At 43.3% G+C, this 22,435-nt stretch overlaps 1 protein-coding gene across 1 annotated transcript; it reads right to left on the reverse strand.

Annotated features, from left to right (window-relative positions):
* Positions 1–12,619: 12,619 nt before the first annotated feature.
* Positions 12,620–21,436, reverse strand: LOC311615462 (nuclear RNA export factor 2-like; the record flags this gene model as incomplete). Its single annotated transcript, XM_084870851.1, is given in 19 exon segments — positions 12,620–12,716; positions 13,619–13,801; positions 14,349–14,421; positions 14,971–15,013; positions 15,104–15,243; positions 15,350–15,414; positions 15,537–15,644; positions 15,777–15,832; positions 15,932–16,003; positions 16,974–17,010; positions 18,778–18,901; positions 18,904–18,907; positions 19,068–19,175; positions 19,294–19,382; positions 19,529–19,598; positions 19,714–19,794; positions 19,910–20,014; positions 20,122–20,205; positions 21,398–21,436. Coding segments are annotated over 18 exon segments (1,470 nt in total), but the record flags the coding sequence as incomplete, so codon positions are not given.
* Between the last annotated feature and the right edge of the window lie 999 nt (positions 21,437–22,435).

The following is a 22,435-nucleotide window of genomic DNA, read 5'->3' on the forward strand; positions in this document are numbered from 1 at the left end:
AATTCTGATATTAATTCACTTGAAATTGTCCCAGAGGTTTCTTACACTATCTTCAACTTTCTGGATTCTCTCATCTTCTTGCTTCTGTGGAGGACTATCCTCTGGCTCTTTGTGTTCTAAATCTTTGTCTTGATTCTTGCGATCTTCCAGTCTGTTTTTAGGACTCTGTGTAATATTTTTTTAATTTCAGACAAGGTTTTCTTCATTTCTAGTTGATCCCTTATTATTTCTAGTTGCTCCCTTTTCATATCCTCATAGGTCTCATTTATTTTATCGGCCTTTTTTTAGGATATTGTTGAATATCCTAAAGAAAAGACTGGACATTAAGTTCAAAACTACAGTTATAAGGCTTTGTAACTGTAGTTTTGAACTTAATGTCCAGTCTTTTCTTTTCCTCCATCTTCTTCCTTTGTGTCCTGCCTCTTGTCTGCATTTTAGTTGTTTCCCTGACTTGATGGGATAGTTTTCTGTGCTAGGTGTTCTGATAGAGCCCTGTAGCACAGCCTTCCCAGTTACCTGCAGTGGACAATCTTGGTGTAGCCCTTTGTGGGCTGTGTGTGCAGTCTTGTTGTTAAGCCTTGCTTATTGTTGGTATCACTGGGAAGCGTTGATCTCCAAGCCAATTTGCTGTGAGGATCAGTGTTTCAGCTAGGAGGGCTTCTGTACTCCGCTTGGATGGGGCAGGGTCTCTGGGTGACACAGACAATCTTTGGTTCCCTGTCAGTCTCGCCTTAGAAAAGTCCTGTTTGTGGTGAGTTTTGGAAGATTGGTTGCAGGCGCTCGCACCTCTTTGATAAAGGCGCAGACAAGCTTTGGATTCTGGCCAGTCCCTCCTTAGAGAAAGCCAGCCTCCAGGAGGGCTTCTGTGCTCAGCTTGGATGGGGCAGAGTCTCAGGCTGGTGCAGACAAGCTTTGTTTTCCCTTCGGCTCCTCCCCAAGTCCCGTAGTAATGGCTTCTGGCTTCACACACCTCAGAGAGATCTCTGCCCGCTGCCTGACAGTCTGGCCTCTCCCTGACTGAGGCCGTCTATCAGAGCAATAGGGTGATTCTGTTTTCCTCTCAAATAAGAAAGGCAGCCGCACATTAGCTGTCCACCCTCTTTGGATTCCTCTTGTTTGGGGTTCTGTGCACTTCCTGAACTTGTAAGTCTCTTTCTTTCACCAGGTAGGGAAAGTTTTCTGCAATTATTTCTTCCAATAGGCCTTCAATATCCTGCTCTCATAATTAAAATTCCAAGGGCAAAATACAAAGAGAGAATATTAAAAGCAGCAAGAGAAAAACAGTTAGTTACCTACAAGGGAGCACCCATACGACTGTCAGCTGATTTCTCAACAGAAACTATGTAGGCCAGGAGAGAGTCACAAGAAATATTCAAAATGCTTAATGGCAAGAACCTACAACCAAAATTACTCTATCCAGCAAAGTTATCATTCACAATGGAAGGTCAGATAAAGAGCTTCACAGATAAGAAAAAGCTAAAGGAGTTCATCACCACTAAACCAGTATTATATGAAATGCTGAAAGGTATTCTTTAAGAAGAGGAAGAAGAAAAAAAGTAAAGATAAAAATTATGAACAACAAATACATATCTATCAACAAGTGAACCTAAAAATCAAGTAAATAGATCTGTTGAACAGAATAAACTGGTGAATATGATGGAATCAGGGGCATAGAAAGGGAGTGGACTGATAATTATCAGGGGGGGGGAAGGGGTGTGGGGTGCAGGAAGAGACTGGACTAAAATCGTACACCTATGGATGAGGACAGTGGGGGGGATGTAAGGGCAGAGGGTGGGGTGGGAACCGGGTGGAGGGGAGCTATTGGTGAGGGGGGAGGAACAATTGTAATAATCTGAACAATAAAGATTTATTAAATTCAAAAACGGAGAATCCTTTATCTGGAAAAGTTATCCTTCCACTATAAAGAAGGAATGGAGACTTTCCCAGACAAACAAAAGCTAAGGGATTTCATCACCACTAGATCTGCCTTGCAATAAACACTGAAATGAATTCTTCAAACTGAAATGAAATGATGCTAATCAGTGACATAAAAATATAAAATGTATACAATACACTGGTAAATATAAATACACAGTAATATTAGAAAATTCTGTAAGCTAGAAAAGAGATGAATCAGTAACAAATCCTGAGTAGACCATAGAAACTAAACATCAAGCCTTCAAGAAACAAACTGCAAATCTGGGGAACTGGAAGAACTAAAAATCTTCCAAGGCAGTGACCAGAGGTTGGATCTGATTACTGGATGATTCACAGAAAGCATCTCAAAAGAGCATTTAACCACTCTTATGATTTGCACCACCTGAAGTAATTAGAATTCCCACCTCAGGCACAACATAACCCAAATTTTCTTCACACCCTCTCCCTATTTTACTGGTCACCCTAACAGTCACTGCACCCCATCCTACAACAGTTTATTCTTCCTTATTGTGTCAGGGTAGGGGGAAGTTGGTAAATGTTGGTTTTAAAAAATCAAGCTTCCAAAAATTTTTTTTAAAGCAGACCCATTTAGATCTGCTTTAGGAATGGTGGTCAGTTGATCCAACAGGCATGAAAGAGGGGCAAGAGCAGGATAGTAGAAGCACCAGGCACCTGTCAAAACCCATCCAGTGCTTTTAAAATGTGTCTGAAGAAGACTAGAGCATCTGCTGCAAATGTGCTTGTGGTAAGTTTAAATCTTCTCTCTCTTCTTTAGTATTGTCCATTTTCTCTAAATTTAAGTTCATATTAAACCACTTAACTTCTTTTTTTTAAATATATTTTATTGATTTTTTACAGAAAGGAAGGGAGAGAGATAGAGAGCTAGAAATGTCAATGAGAGAGAAACATCGAGCAGCTGCCTCTAGCACACCCCCTACTGGGGATGTGCCCGCAACCAACGTACATGCCCTTGACCGGAATCGAACCTGGGACCCTTCAGTCCGCAGACCGACGCTCTACCACTGAGCCAAACCGGTTTTGGCTAAACCACTTAACTTCTGCTAAAATAATTTGAAACAATTGCAGCTACCTTACTGAAGCAGGATGTTATTGGGACACTTAGAGCCACTTTTGCTCTTGAGAGCAGGTGCTGAAATTAATTCCCAATTCTTCAACCAATGACAAATTTTGTTACAAAAATATTCCAGGTGTCTTTTATTGACATATTCAGGGGAACAAAGGAAGAGATTCCCTGGCATATTGCACAGCAAAACTTCATCAAACACCTTTCATTAAACAGATTTGCATTTCTTCCTACAGCCTCATGACATGGATGAGCATCAGGTCCTGTTCTTCCTTGACAATCTCCTTCTCTCCAAATCTCAATTCTAAGTGGAGCCATTTCCCTCTCAGCTTCTTATGACTGAATCCTCACATACATATCACATACATCATCTTGTTCAGCACACAAGGGCCCTTCTTAATATCCCTCCACTTTGAAGTATGGGAGAATTGCATATAATAAATGTTATTTTCATTGTCACATTGATTTTATTTCCCTATCATAATTTCCAATATAACACTTCCTCACCACAGGGATTTCAGCAGATGTCCCACAGTCTCTTTTCAGCAGACTATGTAGGCTGGAGTTTTGGTTCCTGCCTGCAGCCAACAATTTTAGCAAGTCCCTCTTTTGTCCATGAAATATCAAAGGTGTTCATTGGTGTCTAGTAGTGGACAGATCAGCAATGCTTATCTAAAGTCTGTTCTACCACACCAGTTTTTAGCAAGGTTTATGGTGGGGATGTGTTCATTGGGTATTGCATACAAAAAAATATGGGTATGTGGGCAGTCATGTTTCCTAAGCTCATTCCTAAGAGTGAACATTCAGGGTTCTAATTCATGATTTGAGAAATGTGGAACAGAAAATATTTTTTTCAGGCAATTTTGGGGAAATGATTGTCCCAGGTCCATTCTTTTATCCAATCGGTGATTATTTTAATCTATTTTTTATGTATGCTTGATATGCAATTAACTGTATATATTTAGATTGTGAAACTTGTCATTACACACTCAAGCACACATTATATTATAACCACTATAAGGATAATGTGCATATCAACTACCCCAAAAATTCTTCATTCCCCTTTCTAATTCCTCCCACTCTCTCTCACACCCCCTCCACCATCCTCAGATAACCACTTATTTGCTTTCTTTTGCTATATATAAGTTTGCATGTTCTAGAGTTTTATATTAATGGAAGACTTTTTTTTTTACAGATTCTTTGATTTTTCATAATATTTTCAGATTCATCCATGTTGTTAAATATATCAATAGTCTATTCCTTTTATTATTGAGTAGCACTCCACAATTTGTTTTTCCATTCACCAAGTGGTAAATGTTTAGTTGTTTCCAGTTTGGAGCAATTATGAATAAAGCTTCTACCAAGCTTATGTAAAGTCCTTGCATGAACAACATGCTTTCCTTTCCCTAGGTATGGAAGGGATATATTATATGGTAGATATATGATTGCCTTTTTAAAAATTTCCACTGTTTTTCAAAGTGCTTGTACAATTTTACATTCCCACCCAACTAATGATTATCGAGGTTCTACTATGTTCCGGGCACTGTTCTAGAGGCTGATATATAACAATGAACAAAGCAGACAAATAGGCAAGTCCTCATTCAGAAGAGCTTGTGGGGGTCCCAAGGTGATCTCTAGGTAGCAATCTGTTGAGACAAAATATAGCATCCTGGATTATATTACAGTGTTCCATAGGGATGAACGCCTGTAGAATAGAGGAGGGACAAGTAGGTTTGGACCAAGGGAAAAGTCAGTCTTTGATGAAGGCCTAGTGATAGTTTTTGTCCACCCTGTGTGGAGTTGTGGAGCTAAAATGTGCTACCAGATTTGCCAAGGATTATGTCTAAGTGGCTATATAGCCTACCTTCATCTATGAAAAGCACCACAGGGGAACATCACAATGGGTGAGACAGCTCTCTCAAGCAGAGGTTACCTCTGAAACCACTATCTGTTGATACCCATGCCAGCAGGGTGGACATCTAATCCTTCTTCGAAGGGAACATCTAGGCAGCACAACTCTGTTCATCAGAGTCTACCTGTTGCTCTGATTGGATCCTCTTCTCCACATATGTCCAGGTAGCAAATTATGTAGGATCCAGAGGGTCTGTATTACCGTAGGAAACTTAAAAGATGAAAATACCAGCACATAGTGCTGCAGCTGGTCTTGCAGCCAAAACTAACACTCATCTCTTTCTGCCATTATCCATTCCAGATTCCCTTCATCTTCAGCTCCTGAATCTGATAGTCTTAATAGGTTATGAGTAGCATTATCTATACTCTCATCCAATGTCATCTTAACCTCCCCTGGACTGGGTTTCTACCATGTCCTTTTGCTGTCAAATCTAGGCAGGGGTGTACCAAAGGGCACTCAAAGGATCAGTTTGGAGCTAAACATTTTCCCCCATCCTCAGTGTGTAATATCATCATCATCCCTACCCTCTCCTGAAGATTAGAGTTTATTTCGTCTGCCAGGATGCTGTCTCTTCTTTCTGAAGGATGCTTGATGAGGACAAAGTGCAAAAGTGGCATTTGTAGCTTATGTATAATCCAATATCTCAAAGTTCTAGGGGTCATGCACCCCAAGTTTTCCAATCTGGGCAAAATGAATAATGGCATGTGTTATCACTCCTGCTTACACCCCTTGTTTCCAAGACCCTTGGATGATTCCCTTTGAGAACTAGAACCATGCAAAAGTCTCAACTCATGGTGTAAACTGAGTCCTAGAGGATAACTTGCAATGCCACTAAATATTGCTTACAGACAGAAGTTCATCTGAGCCTTCATCAGTCTATTCCAATCTGATGTTAGGCAGTGGCTTCTGGGTGGTACAAAATGGCATTTGAGCACTGGGTTCCATGATTATGAGTTTATTTGCACACCTTGTTGCTATAAAGCAGGTCTTTTCATCTGATATGATGATTTATTGGAATATCCTGACAGTGAGTCAAACACTTTTTATACTCTCAGATAAAGATCGTGGCTGAGGCCGAAACCGGTTTGGCTCAGTGAATAGAGCATCGGCCTGCAAACTGAAGGGTCCCGGGTTCGATTCCGATCAAGGGCATGTACCTTGGTTGCGGGCACATCCCCAGTAGGGGGTGTGCAAGAGGCAGCTGATCGACGATTGTCTCTATCCCTCTATCTTCCTCTCTCTTCCTCTTTGTAAAATATCAATAATTTAAAAAAAAACAAACATTTTTTTAAAAAGATTGTGGCTGAAGCCCTGCAGGTAAACAATTACCTGAAGTATGTGTATATTCCTCTCAAAAGATTGACCTTATCAGGGTGAAAAAGCCCAATCTATTCAACCAGTCCCTATATTTGGTACTCAAGATTAGTTTCGGTGGTTGAAAGGTTGGCAATTAAGCCAAGACATAGCTTCCAACTCTCCCACATGGCCACTTTGTACATGTTCCCATCAATAGGGATAAACACAGTAATAAAAATTTATCAGCCCAAGGACTTTGTGTAAACCTTCTCCAACCAGTCACAGGTGCTTCCTTCAACCCATATATGAACTCAAGCTCCCAACAAAATTCTCATTTTCTCTTGATTGAAACCAATGTTACATGCTTCCTGATGGGACTTGCCACTATGAAGTGATTTAAATTATCTCACAGGAAGGATATATCTCTCTTGTTGGGTTAAAAAAAAATAGAGGAACTGAGAGGCTATTAAGTACAAGCTTTGCTAGTTCCCCCATTTATCCTGGTGTTCCCTGTCCTCCAATGAGGTGGTGGCCTGCATATCTTATAAATGACATCACATGCATATGTTAATGGAGTGTTGGCATTTTGCATATGCCAACGACATCTCTCTAGGGAAATGTATGTGCACTTTATTCATATTCCAAAGATAATTCAAAATATTTTAAGCCAAAGCGGTGAATAATTATAGGCATTTCAGATTGGTGAAATAGCTTGGGACTGGAAAGTTTTGTGGTCCCCTGATCTGACTTCTCACTTGACCCTCTATGTTAATGACAGGCCTCCTATACCAAATATATTTGCATTAGAACAAGGCATTTCCCAATGGATATTCTCACCAAAGCTGAAACCTCCAAGAACTGTTGCAAACATTTTAACTTATCCTTTACTTCCTTATGTCTTTGTCTAACTCATGTGTATGCATATATTTTTCTCTAACAACATGATGAGCTTCATGAAGAATTTTCACAGGGATCTTAAAAGTTTTCATAACAATGTTCCATATGTTGACTGTAATGGTTACATGTGTAAATGCATTTATCAAAATTTATCAAATTATAGAGTTAAAATGGATGCAGTATATGGAAGATAAATTGTACTTTAGTGAATCTGATTATTAAAAAACTGTATCCCTTCCAGAATCCAGAGCTGTGGTGTGTCCTAAGTGTATATTTTGATTAAAATATTTTGTTAAACTGTACAGTTGGGTGCCTTGTTTGTTTGTCTGTTTATCTGGGTTTTGCTGTAACCAATAATATTCTCAGCAGCTCCAGACTTATGTATCCAACCACATGACCTCACCAAGATTTTTCATAGGCTCCACAAAATGACCAAAAGAGAACTGCCAATTTTCTGACATTGACACAACCTAATTCTCTAGTCACTTCCCCATTTAATCATACCATGCTAAACCTGTAACAAAGATCCATATTCGAAGAGACACACTGGGCTCCTTTCTATTGATCACCAGAAACATGGACTTTGCCAGCAACTTCAGTACTTCAAGGGTACTTCTCATTTCAAACCATGCTCACCCCTCCCATAGTAAGAGCGTGCTCCATGTCACTCTAACCCTCTCACACTCATGTCTGTGGTAGACTTCTAACTCATCTCCTTGCTCCTACCATTCCTGTATTTCAATCTGTTCTCCAAAGAAGTCATTGAGAGTGAGCATTAATAAAGTAGATTATAATAATATCAATTTCTATCTTAAAGCATTCCAATGGCTCCTTCCTATTAAAAACAAACCCAGAGTCCTTATAATAGCCCACAGGCCTTCTGTGATCTGGTCCCTCCTACCACTCTAACCTCATTACCTAATAGAGTGCTCCTAATACACATTGGCATCCAACCTGCTTCCTAAACATGCCAAGCTTGTTCATACCTTAGGATCCTTCTTCTTGATATTCTCTCTGAGACAGACCTCAGATGCTATATCTCCATACTGCTGACTACTTTTTGCTAATTGGGTATCAGATCAAAATAATTTCTTCAGAAACCCTTCCCTAGTATTCCCACCCTAGCCATTCTGTATCACATTTCCCCATGATATTTTCTTACAAGTACCTAACTCTTGAGTGTATCAACTCTTCTAGAATGTAAGCTCTGTGAGAACCAGGATCATGTCTGTCAGGTTTTCTACTTTACTCCAGTGCCTACCACTGCCTCTCACATAATTACTAGAGATCCGTTGCAGGAAGATTCCTGCAATAGGGATTCCTGCTGTGGTCGCTGCTTCACCTGCTTCCCTCCCTTCTGCCCCCGCCCCGCTTGCTTGCTTCTCAGCAGCTTTGCTCCCTTCTGCGGCACTTGGCTTCTTTCTACACTGTCTTCAGTCTTCGCTCTGGCCTGGATATGCAAATTAACTGCCATCTTGGTTGGGATAATTTGCATATTCACCCTGATTGGCTTGTGGGCGTGACTTGTGGGCCTAGCGAAGTTGTGGTCAATTTGCATGTTTCTCTTTTATTAGGTAGGATTAACCAATAAATGTGTTGAATGAATGAGTGAGTGAATGAATTACATAGATTGAACATATGCACGCTAAGTTGTGATGAGCCAGGCAGAGTCTGGAGAAGGGGATTTGGGAGGATGGCAGAAGGAACTGTGGTATCACTCAAGCAGCAGTTTTGTTTGAAACCCTGAAAAGTGTGGAAGGAGCCGAAACCGGTTTGGCTCAATGGATAGAGCGTCGGCTTGGGGACTGAAAGGTCCCGGGTTCGATTCCGGTCAAGGGCATGTACCTTGGTTGCAGGCATATTCCCAGTAGGGGGTATGCAAGAGGCAGCTGATTGATGACTCTCTCTCATTGATGTTTCTAACTCTATCTCTCTCTCTTCCTCTCTGTACAAAATCAATAAAATATATATATTTTTAAAAATTGTGGAAGGAAAATTGGTTAGAAATGGCACACTAATTGAGGGTGTGCTCTAGTTGTATTGGGTGTACAAGTGTAGCATATATTCCATACCAATTCTCCTTCCTTAATAATGAACTCCAAATTTATTTGGGACAGCAATGTCCCAGAAGTCCACATTTGTAGGCTCCTAAGTGTGGCCATCAATTTGCTGATTGTGGAAGTGCTGTGTAGTAGTTCTAGAAGACAAGTAAAAGGGAGATGAATTTCACAGACAGGTGTTTTCTCACACCATCACTTGTGGACTGAATTGTTTATCACCAAATTCGCATGTTGAAGCTCTAACCTCCAGTACCTCAGAATGTGACTATTTAACAATAGGGCCTTTAAAGTGTGTTATTTTAATTATGTTAAAAGGAGGTCATTATGCTGGGCCCTCATCTCATCAGATTGGTGTCCTTATTAGAGAAGATTAGGACACAAGAAAGATGCTAGGAGTGCATATGCCCAGAGGGATGACCATGTTAAGAAGGTGTAAGAGGATGGCCATTTGCAAGCCAAGGAGAGAAGCCTCAAAAGAAACCAACTGGCAGACAGCTGGATCTTGGACTTCCAGTTTCCGTAACTGTGAGAAACAAATTTCTGTTGTTTAAAGCCACCCTGTCTGTGCTATCTTGTTATGGCAGACTGAGAGATGGTTTTCAATTTTGGCAGCTAATTGGAATCATCTGAGGAATGTTAAATATACTGAGGACTGGACCTATCCCTAGAGATTCTGATTCAACTGGTTGAAGGGATTCTAATGGATGTACTGTGTTGGAATCTACAGTTATAGGAGAATAGTTTTCTGGATTCCAAAAAGCTAATGTGAGTGATGAATCTGATGTTACTTGGAAGATATCCCCCCGCCCAATTTCTTGCTCTTTCCATTGCTTTCCCCCCAGCATACATCTCCCTTCATTTTCTGCTCAATCCAGGTCCCCTCAGATGAAACCAGAGATTCCCCCACCGAAGAGTCCTGTTCCACATCCGAGATTAATCCTAATTTGAGACACGTTAAGCTGCTTCAGCCCCACTGCTGCCCTCCCAGCTGATAAAAGTGAGTCTCTTATTCTGCCTGTTAGTCAGAGCCAGTGCAGCTATCTAAAGCTACATTGGTCACTTAATCCAATTAGAAAGTGGACAAAAAAACATGAACTGATAATTTACTGGTGGTGAATAGTTATGGAGAAAGATATTGAACATCTTTAGCCATAATGGAAATTCAAATTAAAAACACAAAGAAAACTTATCAAAAATGGCTAAAAAAAAAAAATGGCTATAACCTATCAAAATGGCTAAAAAAAAAAAATATGGACACCACCAAATGCAGGCAAAGCTATGGACAGATATAGTGAGTCACTCTTACATTGCTAATGGGATGCAATATGGTACAGTCACTCTGCAAAACAATTTGGCAATTTCTTTGAAAATTAAACATGCACTTACCATATTATACACCAATTTCACAAAAGCAATTAACCCAGAGAAATAAAAATTTGTGTTCATGCAAAAATCTGTACATGATATTCCTATGAGTTTTATTTATAACTAGAGGCCTGTTACACAAAATTCGTGCACTGAGGGGGAGGGTCTCACAGCTGGGCCTTCACCCTCTCAGTCTGGGACCCCTCACTCTTTACCACCTGCCTGCTCACTGCTCCTTAGGCGGGAGAGGCTCTCACCACTCTTGGTGCACTCACCACCTGTGAGCCTGCTTCTGGCTGAGCAGCGCTTCCCCTGTGAGAGCACACTGACCACCAGGGGTCAGCTCCTGCATTGAACATCTGCCTCCTGATGGTCAGTGCGCATCATAGTGACCAGTCATTCTGGTTGTTCTGCCGTAATAATCACTTAGGCTTTTATTATATAGAGCACATATGTCAAACACAAGGCCCGCGGGCCAAATCCAGCCCGCCAGGCCTTGCAATGTGGCCCGCACCGCGCTGTCATCACTGCACTCCGCTGTCAGTTTATGACATTGTCAGTTTATGACTGTTCAGTAAACCATTCGGCCTGCGATTTAGGCTGGATTTTAGATTTTGGCCCCTTCTCTGATTGAGTTCGACACCCCTAATATAGAGGCCCGATGCATGAGAATTTGTGCAAGAGTAGGCCTTTCTTCCCCCGGCTGCCAGCACTGGCTTTCCTCTGGCATCCTGGACCCAGGCTTCCCTCCCTCTGGCTACCCGGGACAGGGGTCAGCTTACCCCAGGCTGGCCGCAGGCACCTGGGACCCCAGGCGGCTTCCCCCAGGCCCTGGCTTTGTCAGGAAGGACGTCTTGACGTCCGGAAGGTCATTCAGCTGTCTGGTCTAATTACCATACTACCCTTTTATTATTATAGTTACAAAGTGAAAATAGCCCAGATGGCCTTCAACAGGTGAATGGTTAAACAAACCAGGGTACATGCATACCATGGCATACTACTCGGCAATAAAAAAGAACAGACTATCAATACTGGGATGGTACTCAGGGGAGTCATGCGAAGTGAAAGAAATGCATTCCAAAAGGTTGCACACTAGAAGATTCCATTTATATGACATTTTAAAGATTACAAGTGTTTGAGAGAGATTAAGATATGGGGCCAAGAGAAGCTTGTTCCAGTATGATGGGTACCATGAGGGGAAGTTGTGGTGATGAAACAGTTTCGTATCTTGTTTGTGGTGAGTTATAGAATCTATATGGCTGGTAAAAGTGCATGGAAATAAATACATGTAAAACTGATAAAATTTCAGTAAGCTCTATGAACTGTACCAAGAGCCATTTCCTCTTTTGATATAATGCTATAGTAATGCAAGATGTCATTGTTGCAAGGTGGTGGAGGGTATACATGACCTCCATGCATAATTTTTGAAACTTGTGGTAAATCAATGAATATTTCAAAATAAAGAAGTTAAAGAAAAATAGAGGGGAGAAATAGGTTAAGTACACAACTCTAAATTTTGTCAGTGACACTTTACATATAAGAAGCTAATAGAAAGTTTAGCATAGGTTTAGACCAGTGAAATGATCAAGAAACCCATACATACTACAATGAATATGGCACTCTACTTGATAAAGGTGTTAAGTTTGTTTATAGAAATGAGAATCAAAGCTTGTGAGTTACTCTAAAATGGTAGAGAAATTATCAGGGTACAGGGAGCAAAGCTTGGGTTTTAATGTAGTCCAGGAATGGAGTCCCTACTCTATAATTTTCAAGCTCTGCAAATGCCTGATATAAATTCTAGAGACTGCCATGAATGAAGGGGAAGACTGGACCTTCTGGTCTTGGCCCTGTTGGCTCATGTTGGGACAAGGGAAGAGCAATCCAAGACACAAAACATACAAAGTGCAATGTAACTCTTTAATATGAAAATAAACAGGGATCTTGAGTGGGAAAAGTACAGAACAATTGGCTGGCTTCAGGTAAAGTTTGGATTCATGGTCAATTCGGCTTCAACCTTAGTCATGGATGCGGCCTCAGGTTGCAAGAGAGTTATAACAAATATGATGAGGATGAAAATGAGAGCAGCTAAGGGCTCATTTCCCGGGTTTTGTTTACAAATCCTAAGTTTCTGCATGAAGCCCTCCTCTGAGATCTTGCCCTTTATCTAGAAAAAGTCAAGAGAGAGAATTGTGAAGACAGCAGAGCAAGGAGCACTGAGATTCATCCCCAGGCCACCTGACATGTCTTTTCTGCCCTGCTGAAAGCCTGGGACCCACTTCCTTTTATCCCTGCACTCTCCGATTTCACTTTTTAATGAGGAAAGGACTTTAAGTTTGTTTGTCATCTCATCATTGTACTAAAAGCACTTATGGTGGGGGTGGACAGATGACTTCCATTAGGACCAAGTGGAGACACTTTGGCCTTACAATGTCACTGCTAAATCTTGCCATCGAAATTTGCCGAGATGCATGCACCAGAAAGACTAGGTGACACTCATGTAATGCTGAAAATGCAGTGAAAAGACCAACTGGAGGCCTGGTGCACAAAATTCATGCACAGGTAGGGTCCCTAGGCCTGGCTGGCAATCAGGGCCAATCGTGGCCTGCCTTCCCCTGGTGTTAACTACTGGCTGAGGGCCTTCCTTCGTTCTGTGCCACCCCCTGGTGGTCAGTGCACGTCATAGTGAGCGGTCAAATTCCCAGTCAGTCGAAATTCCAAGGAGATAATTTGCATATTAACCTTTTATAATATAGGGATAATATTTACAGACTACTGGAATTTAACTGCCTAATATACAGATCTTAGCAGTAATAAGGTAGCTTAACATACACTTAGAGGAAACTACATTTGTGCTAATAAAAAGAAAGAAATATCAAAATATCAAAACAGTGTATACAGTAGGAAAACTGGGTTTTACTAAGTACCTCAATGTACTAGCATAAAAATTAAGTTTTTTTTCACATGTGAACTTTTGTTAAAAAAGGAAATATCTAAAATAATTACTGTAAGTTCCCACTATGCAATCCTCCCAACTCCCTCCTATCCCCACGAACACCGGTCACTCACTTTTGAGACCACTAGAAGCTCATCCCAGTGGGGATGGAGGAGACTTGTTCCATTCTCTGCCTCTCCTGAGAGAAGGTGGGCCCAGTAATGAAGGGAGGTGTGGGCACTTGGGTGGAAAATGCATTCTGAGTCTTGTTGGGAGTGATATCCCTCACAAACAATTCCTCATTTATGATACATAGGCTAGAGGGAAAATGGACTTTCAGACAACTCATGGATAGACAATCTCACACCCTCAACAATGATCCTGCTTCCATTGCCACTCAGCAACCAGATTCCTCCCATACCCACCTGTTATCTGCTCTCCAGACTACTTACCTGGTAGCTCTGTCCCTCTCACAACCACACCCTTGGAGAGATCGTCAATGAACTTCACTAGATTTGTACCCCTAACCCCATTGCATTTACTCTGTAAAACAGCTCAAGGGAGAATGTAGTCTAATCCTATTTTCAGAGGAAGACATAGTGTCAGAGAGCGGTCATGCAATTTCACTAAGAAATAAGTCTAGTGAGTGTTGGCACCATGAAGAGAACCTGAAAGAATCATGAAACACTTTCAGTGTTCTAACTCCAGAGCTCATGCTCTTGACCCTCGTGGAGGACTTACTGTTCTTTAGATATACCTTTTAGCTTTCCACAACACTAAGAAAGCCCCAAGTTCATGTACTGCCACATTCCTAGCCCTGAGCCAGTCTGGGCTGCATGTTCCCACCCATAACACAGTACTTACCTGAAATTGTTGGCAGGGGTAGCGATGCAGGTCCGGGTGAAGGCACACATAGAATTCTGAAACTCTCCTTCTCCTTCAACAACAAACATCAACACCCACCTTGGAGTTACCAATGCTTTATACTCTCAGACAGTGTTCCCCAGTCATGATGGGACTCCATATTCATGTCCAAGGGCATAACTGTTTACTGGGAGTCCAGGCGTCTGGAATGGGGATGGCAACAACAGGAACAACCTGCTCCCATTGACACAGACCCGACTATATGGGAGACCCTGGGACAACAGTTTCACAAGTTCATTTGATTCATTTTTTTTTGGCAGCTACCCACGAGGTGAGTATTATTAGTTGCATTTGGTTAGGTAAAGGGCCCATGTTCCCACCATCAGGATCTGGGATGACAGACATTAAACCCCACACCTGTGTACCCAAAGCCACCGCTGTGTGGGGCTAACAGACATGGACACAGGTCAGACCAGATGGTTTGGGGACAGACTGGAAGCAGAACACACACGGGATAGTAATAAAATGGAAGGGATCTGGGAAGCTGAGAGAGTTCTGAGAGGGAGCCCAGCCAGAGGGAGGTAGCAGTAGGGCATCTGGGGAGGGGACTCCACACACTTACCTTCCTTGAATATCCCATGGACACGAAAGAAGAACAGGCTTTCCTGAAAAGGAGGAGTGCAGTTGCTCAGCCGGTCGCAAGTTTAACATGCTTGATCTACACCTATCACCCACCTGCATCTTTCTGGCCCTACCTGGGGGATGAACAGGATGCTTTCTGACTGGAACCAAATGTTCACGATAAAGGAGTTGAGGTCATGCTGTGTTTTGGGAAACATACAGAGGGTGCTCACAATGTCATGTTTTGTATATTTCAGCAGCTGACAAGGCGGGTCTGTGAGGGAAGGACAGCAAAAGTCAGGGTTGCCACTCCCTGGGGCCTATGACTGACCCTTCATGCCCCCCCTTTTCCCTGCCCAATCTTCCCCACCCACACGCACTGGGGTTGGGGTCCTGGAGGTTCCTCAAATTCCTGTTATTCTTGAAGTACTGAAACAAGCTGTATCTAGGAGAAAAAGAGCAATAGGATGTGGAGGTCTGGCCATAGGGGTGTTTCCATGAGCTGAAAGGTTTCTGCTGGAAACACCTGCCCCCCAACAGAAAAAGAGTTTGAGCTGTGATACTCACGGGGCTGGGTTGTCTGGGATGTAGGGAACAGTCAGAGAGAAGCAGGCCTCATTGTGATAAGCACTGAGGAGATTCCGTCTGTCTCCAAAGTCATAGATAAAGTAATATCTGTGAGGACAATGAAGATAGTATACCTCTATGGACTGGACCTCAAGGGTGACTTGAAAATTCTCAGGGCAGACCTATGCTTGAGTGGACTGGACTGTCCTTCACAATCCTGGTAGTTCCAGGAGTACTTACTGCTGCAGGAAATGCAGGACTTGATTCTTCAGAGCATCAGATCCTTTATAGTTATCCTGGAATCAAAGACATTTGAAAAAGAAAAAGATATTTGAGACCATCTGGCTGATAAAGCCTCCCTTACAATAATCCAAATTTTGATCTTTATTTCTCACCTTTATTAAGGGTTTTATTAAGTAGGGTCTGTCAATGTCAATGATAATTGGTGGGTATAAATCATGTCCATCCTGGAGAAGGGAAGATATGTTAGCAGTACAGACCAGGGAGGTGGTCTTGGTAATTAAAAGAAAGGATGTGGCCGAAACTGGTTTGGCTCAGTGGATAGAGTGTTGGCCTGCGGACTGAAAGGTCTCAGGTTCGATTCTGGTCAAGGGCATGTACCTTGGTTGCGGGCACATCCCCAGTTGGGGGTGTGCAAGAGTCAGCTGATCAATGATTCTCTCTCATCAATGTTTCTAACTCTCTATCCCTCTCTCTTCCTCTCTGTAAAAAATCAATAAAATATACTTAAAAGGAAGGAAGGAAGGAAGGAAAGAAGGAAGGGAGGGAGGGAGGGAGGGAGGGAGGGAGGGAGGGAGGGAGGGAGGGAGGGAGGGAGGAACCAGGAGATGGTGAAGGTCAAAGGTCAAAAGCGAAAGAGCCTGCCAGCTGGCATGGCTCAGTGGTTGAGAGTCAACCTATGAACCAGGAGGTCATGGTTCGATTATTGTTCGGGGCATATGCCTGGTTGCCAGCTTGATCCCCAATGTGGGGTATGCAAGAGGCAGCAGATCAATGATTCGCTCTCATCACTGATGTTTCTATTCTCTTTCCCACTCCCTTCCTCTCTGAGAACAATAATAATATATTTTAAAAAGAGTGAAATAGCTATGGGCAAGATTCCAATGGGTGTCTGCATCATAATGTCCTGGAAGTCTACTGTTTTATGCAACTTGTGTATGTGTGTGTTTTTGTATGTTGTTTCTCTTTCTTTCCCTCCCTTCTTCCTTCCTTCCTTCTTTTGCTCTCTCCTTCCCTCTCTCTTTGTATATACAATTTTCACAGAGATCACATTCATGTCTTTTTAAAAAAATCTATGTCCCCCAAAAGGTAAGAGTCTAATGCAAACATGTAATACAGGCAAGATACAAAGGGCTTGAGGGCAAGTGTGGAGGTCGTTGATATTAGCAAGAGAAAACGATGAATGTAGGTACTTACCAAGCGTAACAACTTGGGGAAACATGTCCTGATGGCGCTGTCCAAATCCAAAAATAGAAAGAAGTGGTTGATAGTTTGGGTTACAATGCTTCCATTTACTTAAAACACTATGGCATGAACAGAGACAGGTGTTCTGCCCACCCAGCAGCTTCCTTTACCCTCCTCAGTCTCTGATTTCAAAGCTTCTGGGTTAACTTCCCTGTTGACCACTAACCATCTACCATATGGAATCTCTGAAGCACACAGTCTTCTCACCTCTCTCCACACCTTCATATTCATATTACTCTTTCTTCCCTTCCTCACCTCTTCCCTTTCTCTCTCTTTCTCCCTCTCCATTCTCCTGGTTATTCCTTCTCTAGTGCCACTAGACACAGCATTTGGATCTCAGACTCCAGGGCTTCTTACCTCTCCCTGCCTCCTTTTCCTTCCTCTAGGCCACCACTGATGGCTCCAGAAGAGGGAATGTGATGGGGGCTAAAGACTCTGCCACCTCACTGGGGGTCCAGCATCCTGTCAGGAACAGGACATGCCCCAGAGAAGGCCCAGGACTCTGGGGTAAGGAAGGAAGTGAGGGAGGGAAAGGGAAGGGGATGAAGATAGCAGAGTAAGGTAGGAGCAGAGATTGGGAAGGCACAGAAGAGTAGAGACAAAGGAGACAGAAAAAGGGAAGGGAAACAAGCTCTGCCCTGGCAGTGGAGGTGGGACCAGGAAAGGAGAGAGAATAGAGGGGACATGGTTCCCTTGCGGCAACCCTTTCCTTCATCTGCCCCTGGCTGGCCCTGGGTCTCCAGGTAGGAATGGAAAACATGCACCTGTTGGCCTCAGGGCCATGGGATATTGGTTTAGCTTTTGTCACCTGTCAATCTGAGCTGGGCATGGGAAATGTACCACCCTCGGGAAGAGTAAGGATCAGTCCCCAGGGTCAAGGTCTGAGCACAGGGTCAAGGGTCTGTGGCCCCCTCTTATGTTCATCACCTCCTCTCCTCATGGCCCCTGCGTACCTATGTCTGTCTTAATTGGTTCATTTTTTGAGGAATCCTACCTGCTTAAGGTTACCCAGGGGTCCTCTGAAGGACCAGACAGGTGATGTGATATGTGGAGGAAGGTCCAGTGACCTGACAGGACTGCCCTTCTGTCTCCTCATCCCCTTCTGCCCTCTGCCTTCCACTGCTGCAAGAGGCCCTCTGCTCACTGACCGTGGCTCACTTATGGCCCCCAACTCTGGCTTCTACCAAGAATGGCCCCTCTTTGATATTGTACCTAAAGGAATACAAGTCACAATGACTGCCACCCGGAGCCTGGGCCCTTAGCATGGGGCAGAAAAGTCGCCACATTCACCTGGGATTCTAGTGGAGAACCTTTACATGCAAGGGAAAGAAGGTTCTTCCCAAAATAGTTAGGGATACTCTGTATCCTCTCAGAAGCAGGAAGGACTGTCTCACATGCATCTGTGATGGAGGATGTTTCTCACCCCAGATCAGCAATATCTGCCTGAAGGCTCAACACTTCTAGTCCTGGTGAGCGGGCAGCCCTGTATCCTGGAGCGCATTCTTGGTGGGCATGCTAGAGAAAACTATATGCAGAGTCAGGAGCCATACCCCAGACCATGAGAGCCGGTGAGCAGTTCAGAGAAAGGGTAGGAGATCTCTAAGTATAGGTGAGGGCTACAGAGAAGAGAAGGTAGGGCTTCTACTCCTACCAGAGGACCAGGGCTGCCACCATCTGTGACGTGGCACTGTCAGAGCTAGTTTATGCTCCCAGGAGTCAAAGGACCCCATAAATGATGAGAGGGGCTCACACTGACCTTATGTAAGTGGACTGGTCTGGAAAGGTGCTGCACAGAGGGTTATCTTCCAGCCACAGATCTTCCAGTTGCAGGCCTTTGATTTTGCACAACTCCCAGGTAGAGTTAAGCTGAGAAATATGGGAGGAAACTAAAAATAGTCTGAGGAAAAAGGGACATACCAGCCCCTGAACCCACAGCCCACTCCCTTCCCCACAGGTACCTTCGCTTACCTCCTGTCATCACTCTGATGAACACTACCACCCACTCACCACACTCGCAACCCAACTTTGATCAGTCCCTCTTCTCACCTCATTTTTGGAAAGGTTCAAAATCTTGACTGTGGGTACCATCTGTACAATATCAGACAGGCCATCCAGCTGGCACAGTCTGTTGTTGTTCAAGTTCAGAGACAACAGCTTTGGGGTAGAAGAGTCAGAGTGATCCTTACTATCTAGGACCTGAGAGACAAATCTGCCCTCTGTCCCATCTGTCCCACCCCCTACTGTAACACCAGCACTGGGTCTAAGGCCTCACCTCAGGGAAGTCCATTGCAATGATCTGCAGGGTGGCAGCCATGCAGTTTCTTCTGTTCAGGATTATATCAACACCATGGTCCACCAAGTCTTCAGGAAGCCAAGAATAGGAAATAAGAAGGCTGAGAGAGGTCCAGGACCAGCACCAAAACCTCCCTTGTTTCCATCCCTAAGTCTCCCTCCCAGGCAGAACCCTCTGCCCTCAAGTGCCCTAGAATTACTGCTGTCAGACATACCTGAGTCATAGCGGAGCCACTGGAGATCAAGAGCTTTCTGAGAGACATCATATCGTTTGTACATGGCCAGCTGCAGAGTGAGATGGGGAGAGAGGTCTGAGGCTGTGGTGGTGACAGGGAAATCAGGGTGAGGAGGAAAGGGGGGTGGATCTTAGGGCAAACATGTACCCTTGAGTCTGCATTACCTCTAGCTGTTCCATTATTTCTGGCTCCAACTTATCCCGCACAGAGTAGGGTACACCAGAAGTACTGACAGAGATAGCTATCTGCAGGAAGAAGAGAATGGGTTAGCACCACAAATCCTCGTCCTACAGAAAGTAACCAGCTCCTGCCTGTCCTCTTGCACAGGAACTAAGGACAGATAAAGACCTCGACACATACCTTTTGGTTCTCCTCATCATAAATCTTGTTGCTGACATCTTCCAATGCAGAAGCAATGCAAGCATCCTGAACAAAGAACCGGGCCTTGTTTTGCACGTAGTGGAACTATAGGGATTGAAGCAACAACCATAGTGTCAGAAGCCAAAAAACCCACTGAGCCGTCTCTCCCCCTTCCCTGTACCCCCCAATTTGTCTTCACCATCCTCTCTTACGTCCACTGGAGTGAAGGGGACACTGCAGTGGTTCTGGATAGAATCCATTAGCCATGTCCTGTCATACTTTCTTCCAAAGGGAATCTAAGGGCGAAAAGGGCAGGAATCAGGAGGGACAACATGATAGAAGGCTGGAGAACAGACCCAACACAGTGTTCTTTTCCTACCTTCTACTGAGCTTTAAAGGGCTTCTAAAATAAAGACCACTCACATGGTTCTTACGTTTGTGGCAAATATGGAGCTCTTAAATCCATTATCTCTCCATTTATTTTTAAAAATATACTTTTATTGATTTCAGAGAGAAAGGGAGAAGGAGAGAGAGACAGAAACACCAATGATGAGAATCACTGATTGGCTGTCTCCTGCATGCCCCACATTGGAGACTGAGCCCACAACCAAGGCATGTGCCCTGACCCAAATCAAACCATGACTTCTTGGTTCAGAGGTCGATGCCTAATAACTGAACAACATGGGCTGGGCTATTATCTCTCCATTTGAAGCTCTCCTCCCCATAAACAACTTAAGGAGTTAGACATTTTCTTCCTTTTATAAAGTTCCAGGAGATCTTGTCTAGGACACTGCTTGCCCCTCTGAGAAGTTTTTCACAGACTCAAGCCCCCATTTCCCACATCCAGCTTGAGCCAAACCGAGACGTCTAGTGTGGACTTGCTCCATTTCCTTGACAGTAGTTCCACCTTTCCTTTTAGACAGCCCCCCCTGTTTATCATATAGTCAGCCTGTTTCCTTATGTTGCTTCTCTGAATTTTCCCTTAAATTGTTAATAAGAAGGACAAATTGGAAACTCTCCCCAGCAAAGTACTGAGTGTCTCTATATGAGACCAACACAATCCACCTGATCTTTCTCTTCTGCACATGCCATACATTTTTTTCAGGACACTCACTGTGACCTTGAACCAACTCCTCAGGGTTTGATCTTCTATCTTCTTCTCCATTTCACTCCTGAGATGTGTTTTATTACTCCACAGAGTAACAAGCAGAGAACCTTTTCTATACAATTGCACTCTCCTCCTGATCTTTCCTCTCCTATAGTGAGTGTTGCTGTGGGGAAGAAAAGGTTAACCATGAATGCTAAGAAAGTCTTTTATACATCCTTCATCTCTGACACCAGGACTACAATTAGGACTGCTCAACCATGGTTTCACTTCTAACATTCTTCAGTTTTCCAGTGAGAGAAGAAAAGGAAAACCATAGACAGTGAAATAGTTGCACAGCCCCATGGGATGCTACATGCAAACCAGGCTGCCTGGTCACTTACTGTCTGACTGGGTACCTCTGGACTCCCCTCATCTCCATGTTTCCATCATCCTTCAGGAGGTGTGGAGGCTGAAGCTCATATCCACCATGTTGATAACGATGGGTCTTGTTGCCAAAATTATGTCGTCGCAAAGAATTCCAACCTTTCTTCCTTTCTTGAGGTGCATTACCATCATCGTCTTCTGAAAGAAGGAACAAAAATATAAGTTTGAAGACATATTTGTGCCCACTTACCATGTACCATCTCTTAGGCTGACACCATGGCAGGGCAATAAAGTGCCAACCTGCCCTAAGAGACCAATCCCACAAACCCCAGAAAGGAAAATCCTCTGCCTGTCCAGATAGGAGAGCCTTATCCTACAGATGGTGCTATCAGGGGGAATGGTGCAGGATGAGGGAGGAGGAGAAAGAGCTGAAAGAGAAGAGAATAGGGGAGGAAAAGGAGGTAACTGTTGAACCTTTTTTTATTTTTAATGGAGGAAGATTTATAAAGAAAAGAGGTGTATGCATTCTTGGTTTAGATTGGACACCAGCCATACATCAGGAAGGCTGTGCTTCCTTTACCATTGTAGTACAAGCTTTAATGTCAGATGGAGCAGAGGTACCAGCCTCCTAAACTGTCCTCCTCTCTCTTGCCTTGCCCTCAACAAAACTCTACTTGAAATGTCCAGAGTGAGCTTTCTCTTTGTCCAGTCTGAAATGCCTTTGAGTTCAGGAGACAGCTCTTCTAACCTCAGCTCTTCTGTAACAAGGATCTGCATGACAAACTGGAATTGTTTCAACTACCATTTCCAAATCTCCAGGGATTCGTTTCTCTTTCTGTTATTGATCTCCAATTTGCTCCCTCTGTGGTCAGAGAACATACTCTTGTGTAATTTCAATTATTTTTAAACTTGTGGAGGTTTTTTTGTTTGTTTTGATGGCACAGGAGATGGCTGTCTTGGTGAATGTTACATAGACACTTGTACTGTACTCTACTGTTGTTAGGAGGAGTGGTCTATTTGTCACGTAAATCCTGTTAGTTCATTGAGTTGTTGAA

Source organism: Pipistrellus hanaki (genome assembly GCF_964339955.1).
Source record: "Pipistrellus hanaki genome assembly, chromosome: X".
NCBI classification, from domain to species: Eukaryota; Metazoa; Chordata; class Mammalia; order Chiroptera; family Vespertilionidae; genus Pipistrellus; species Pipistrellus hanaki.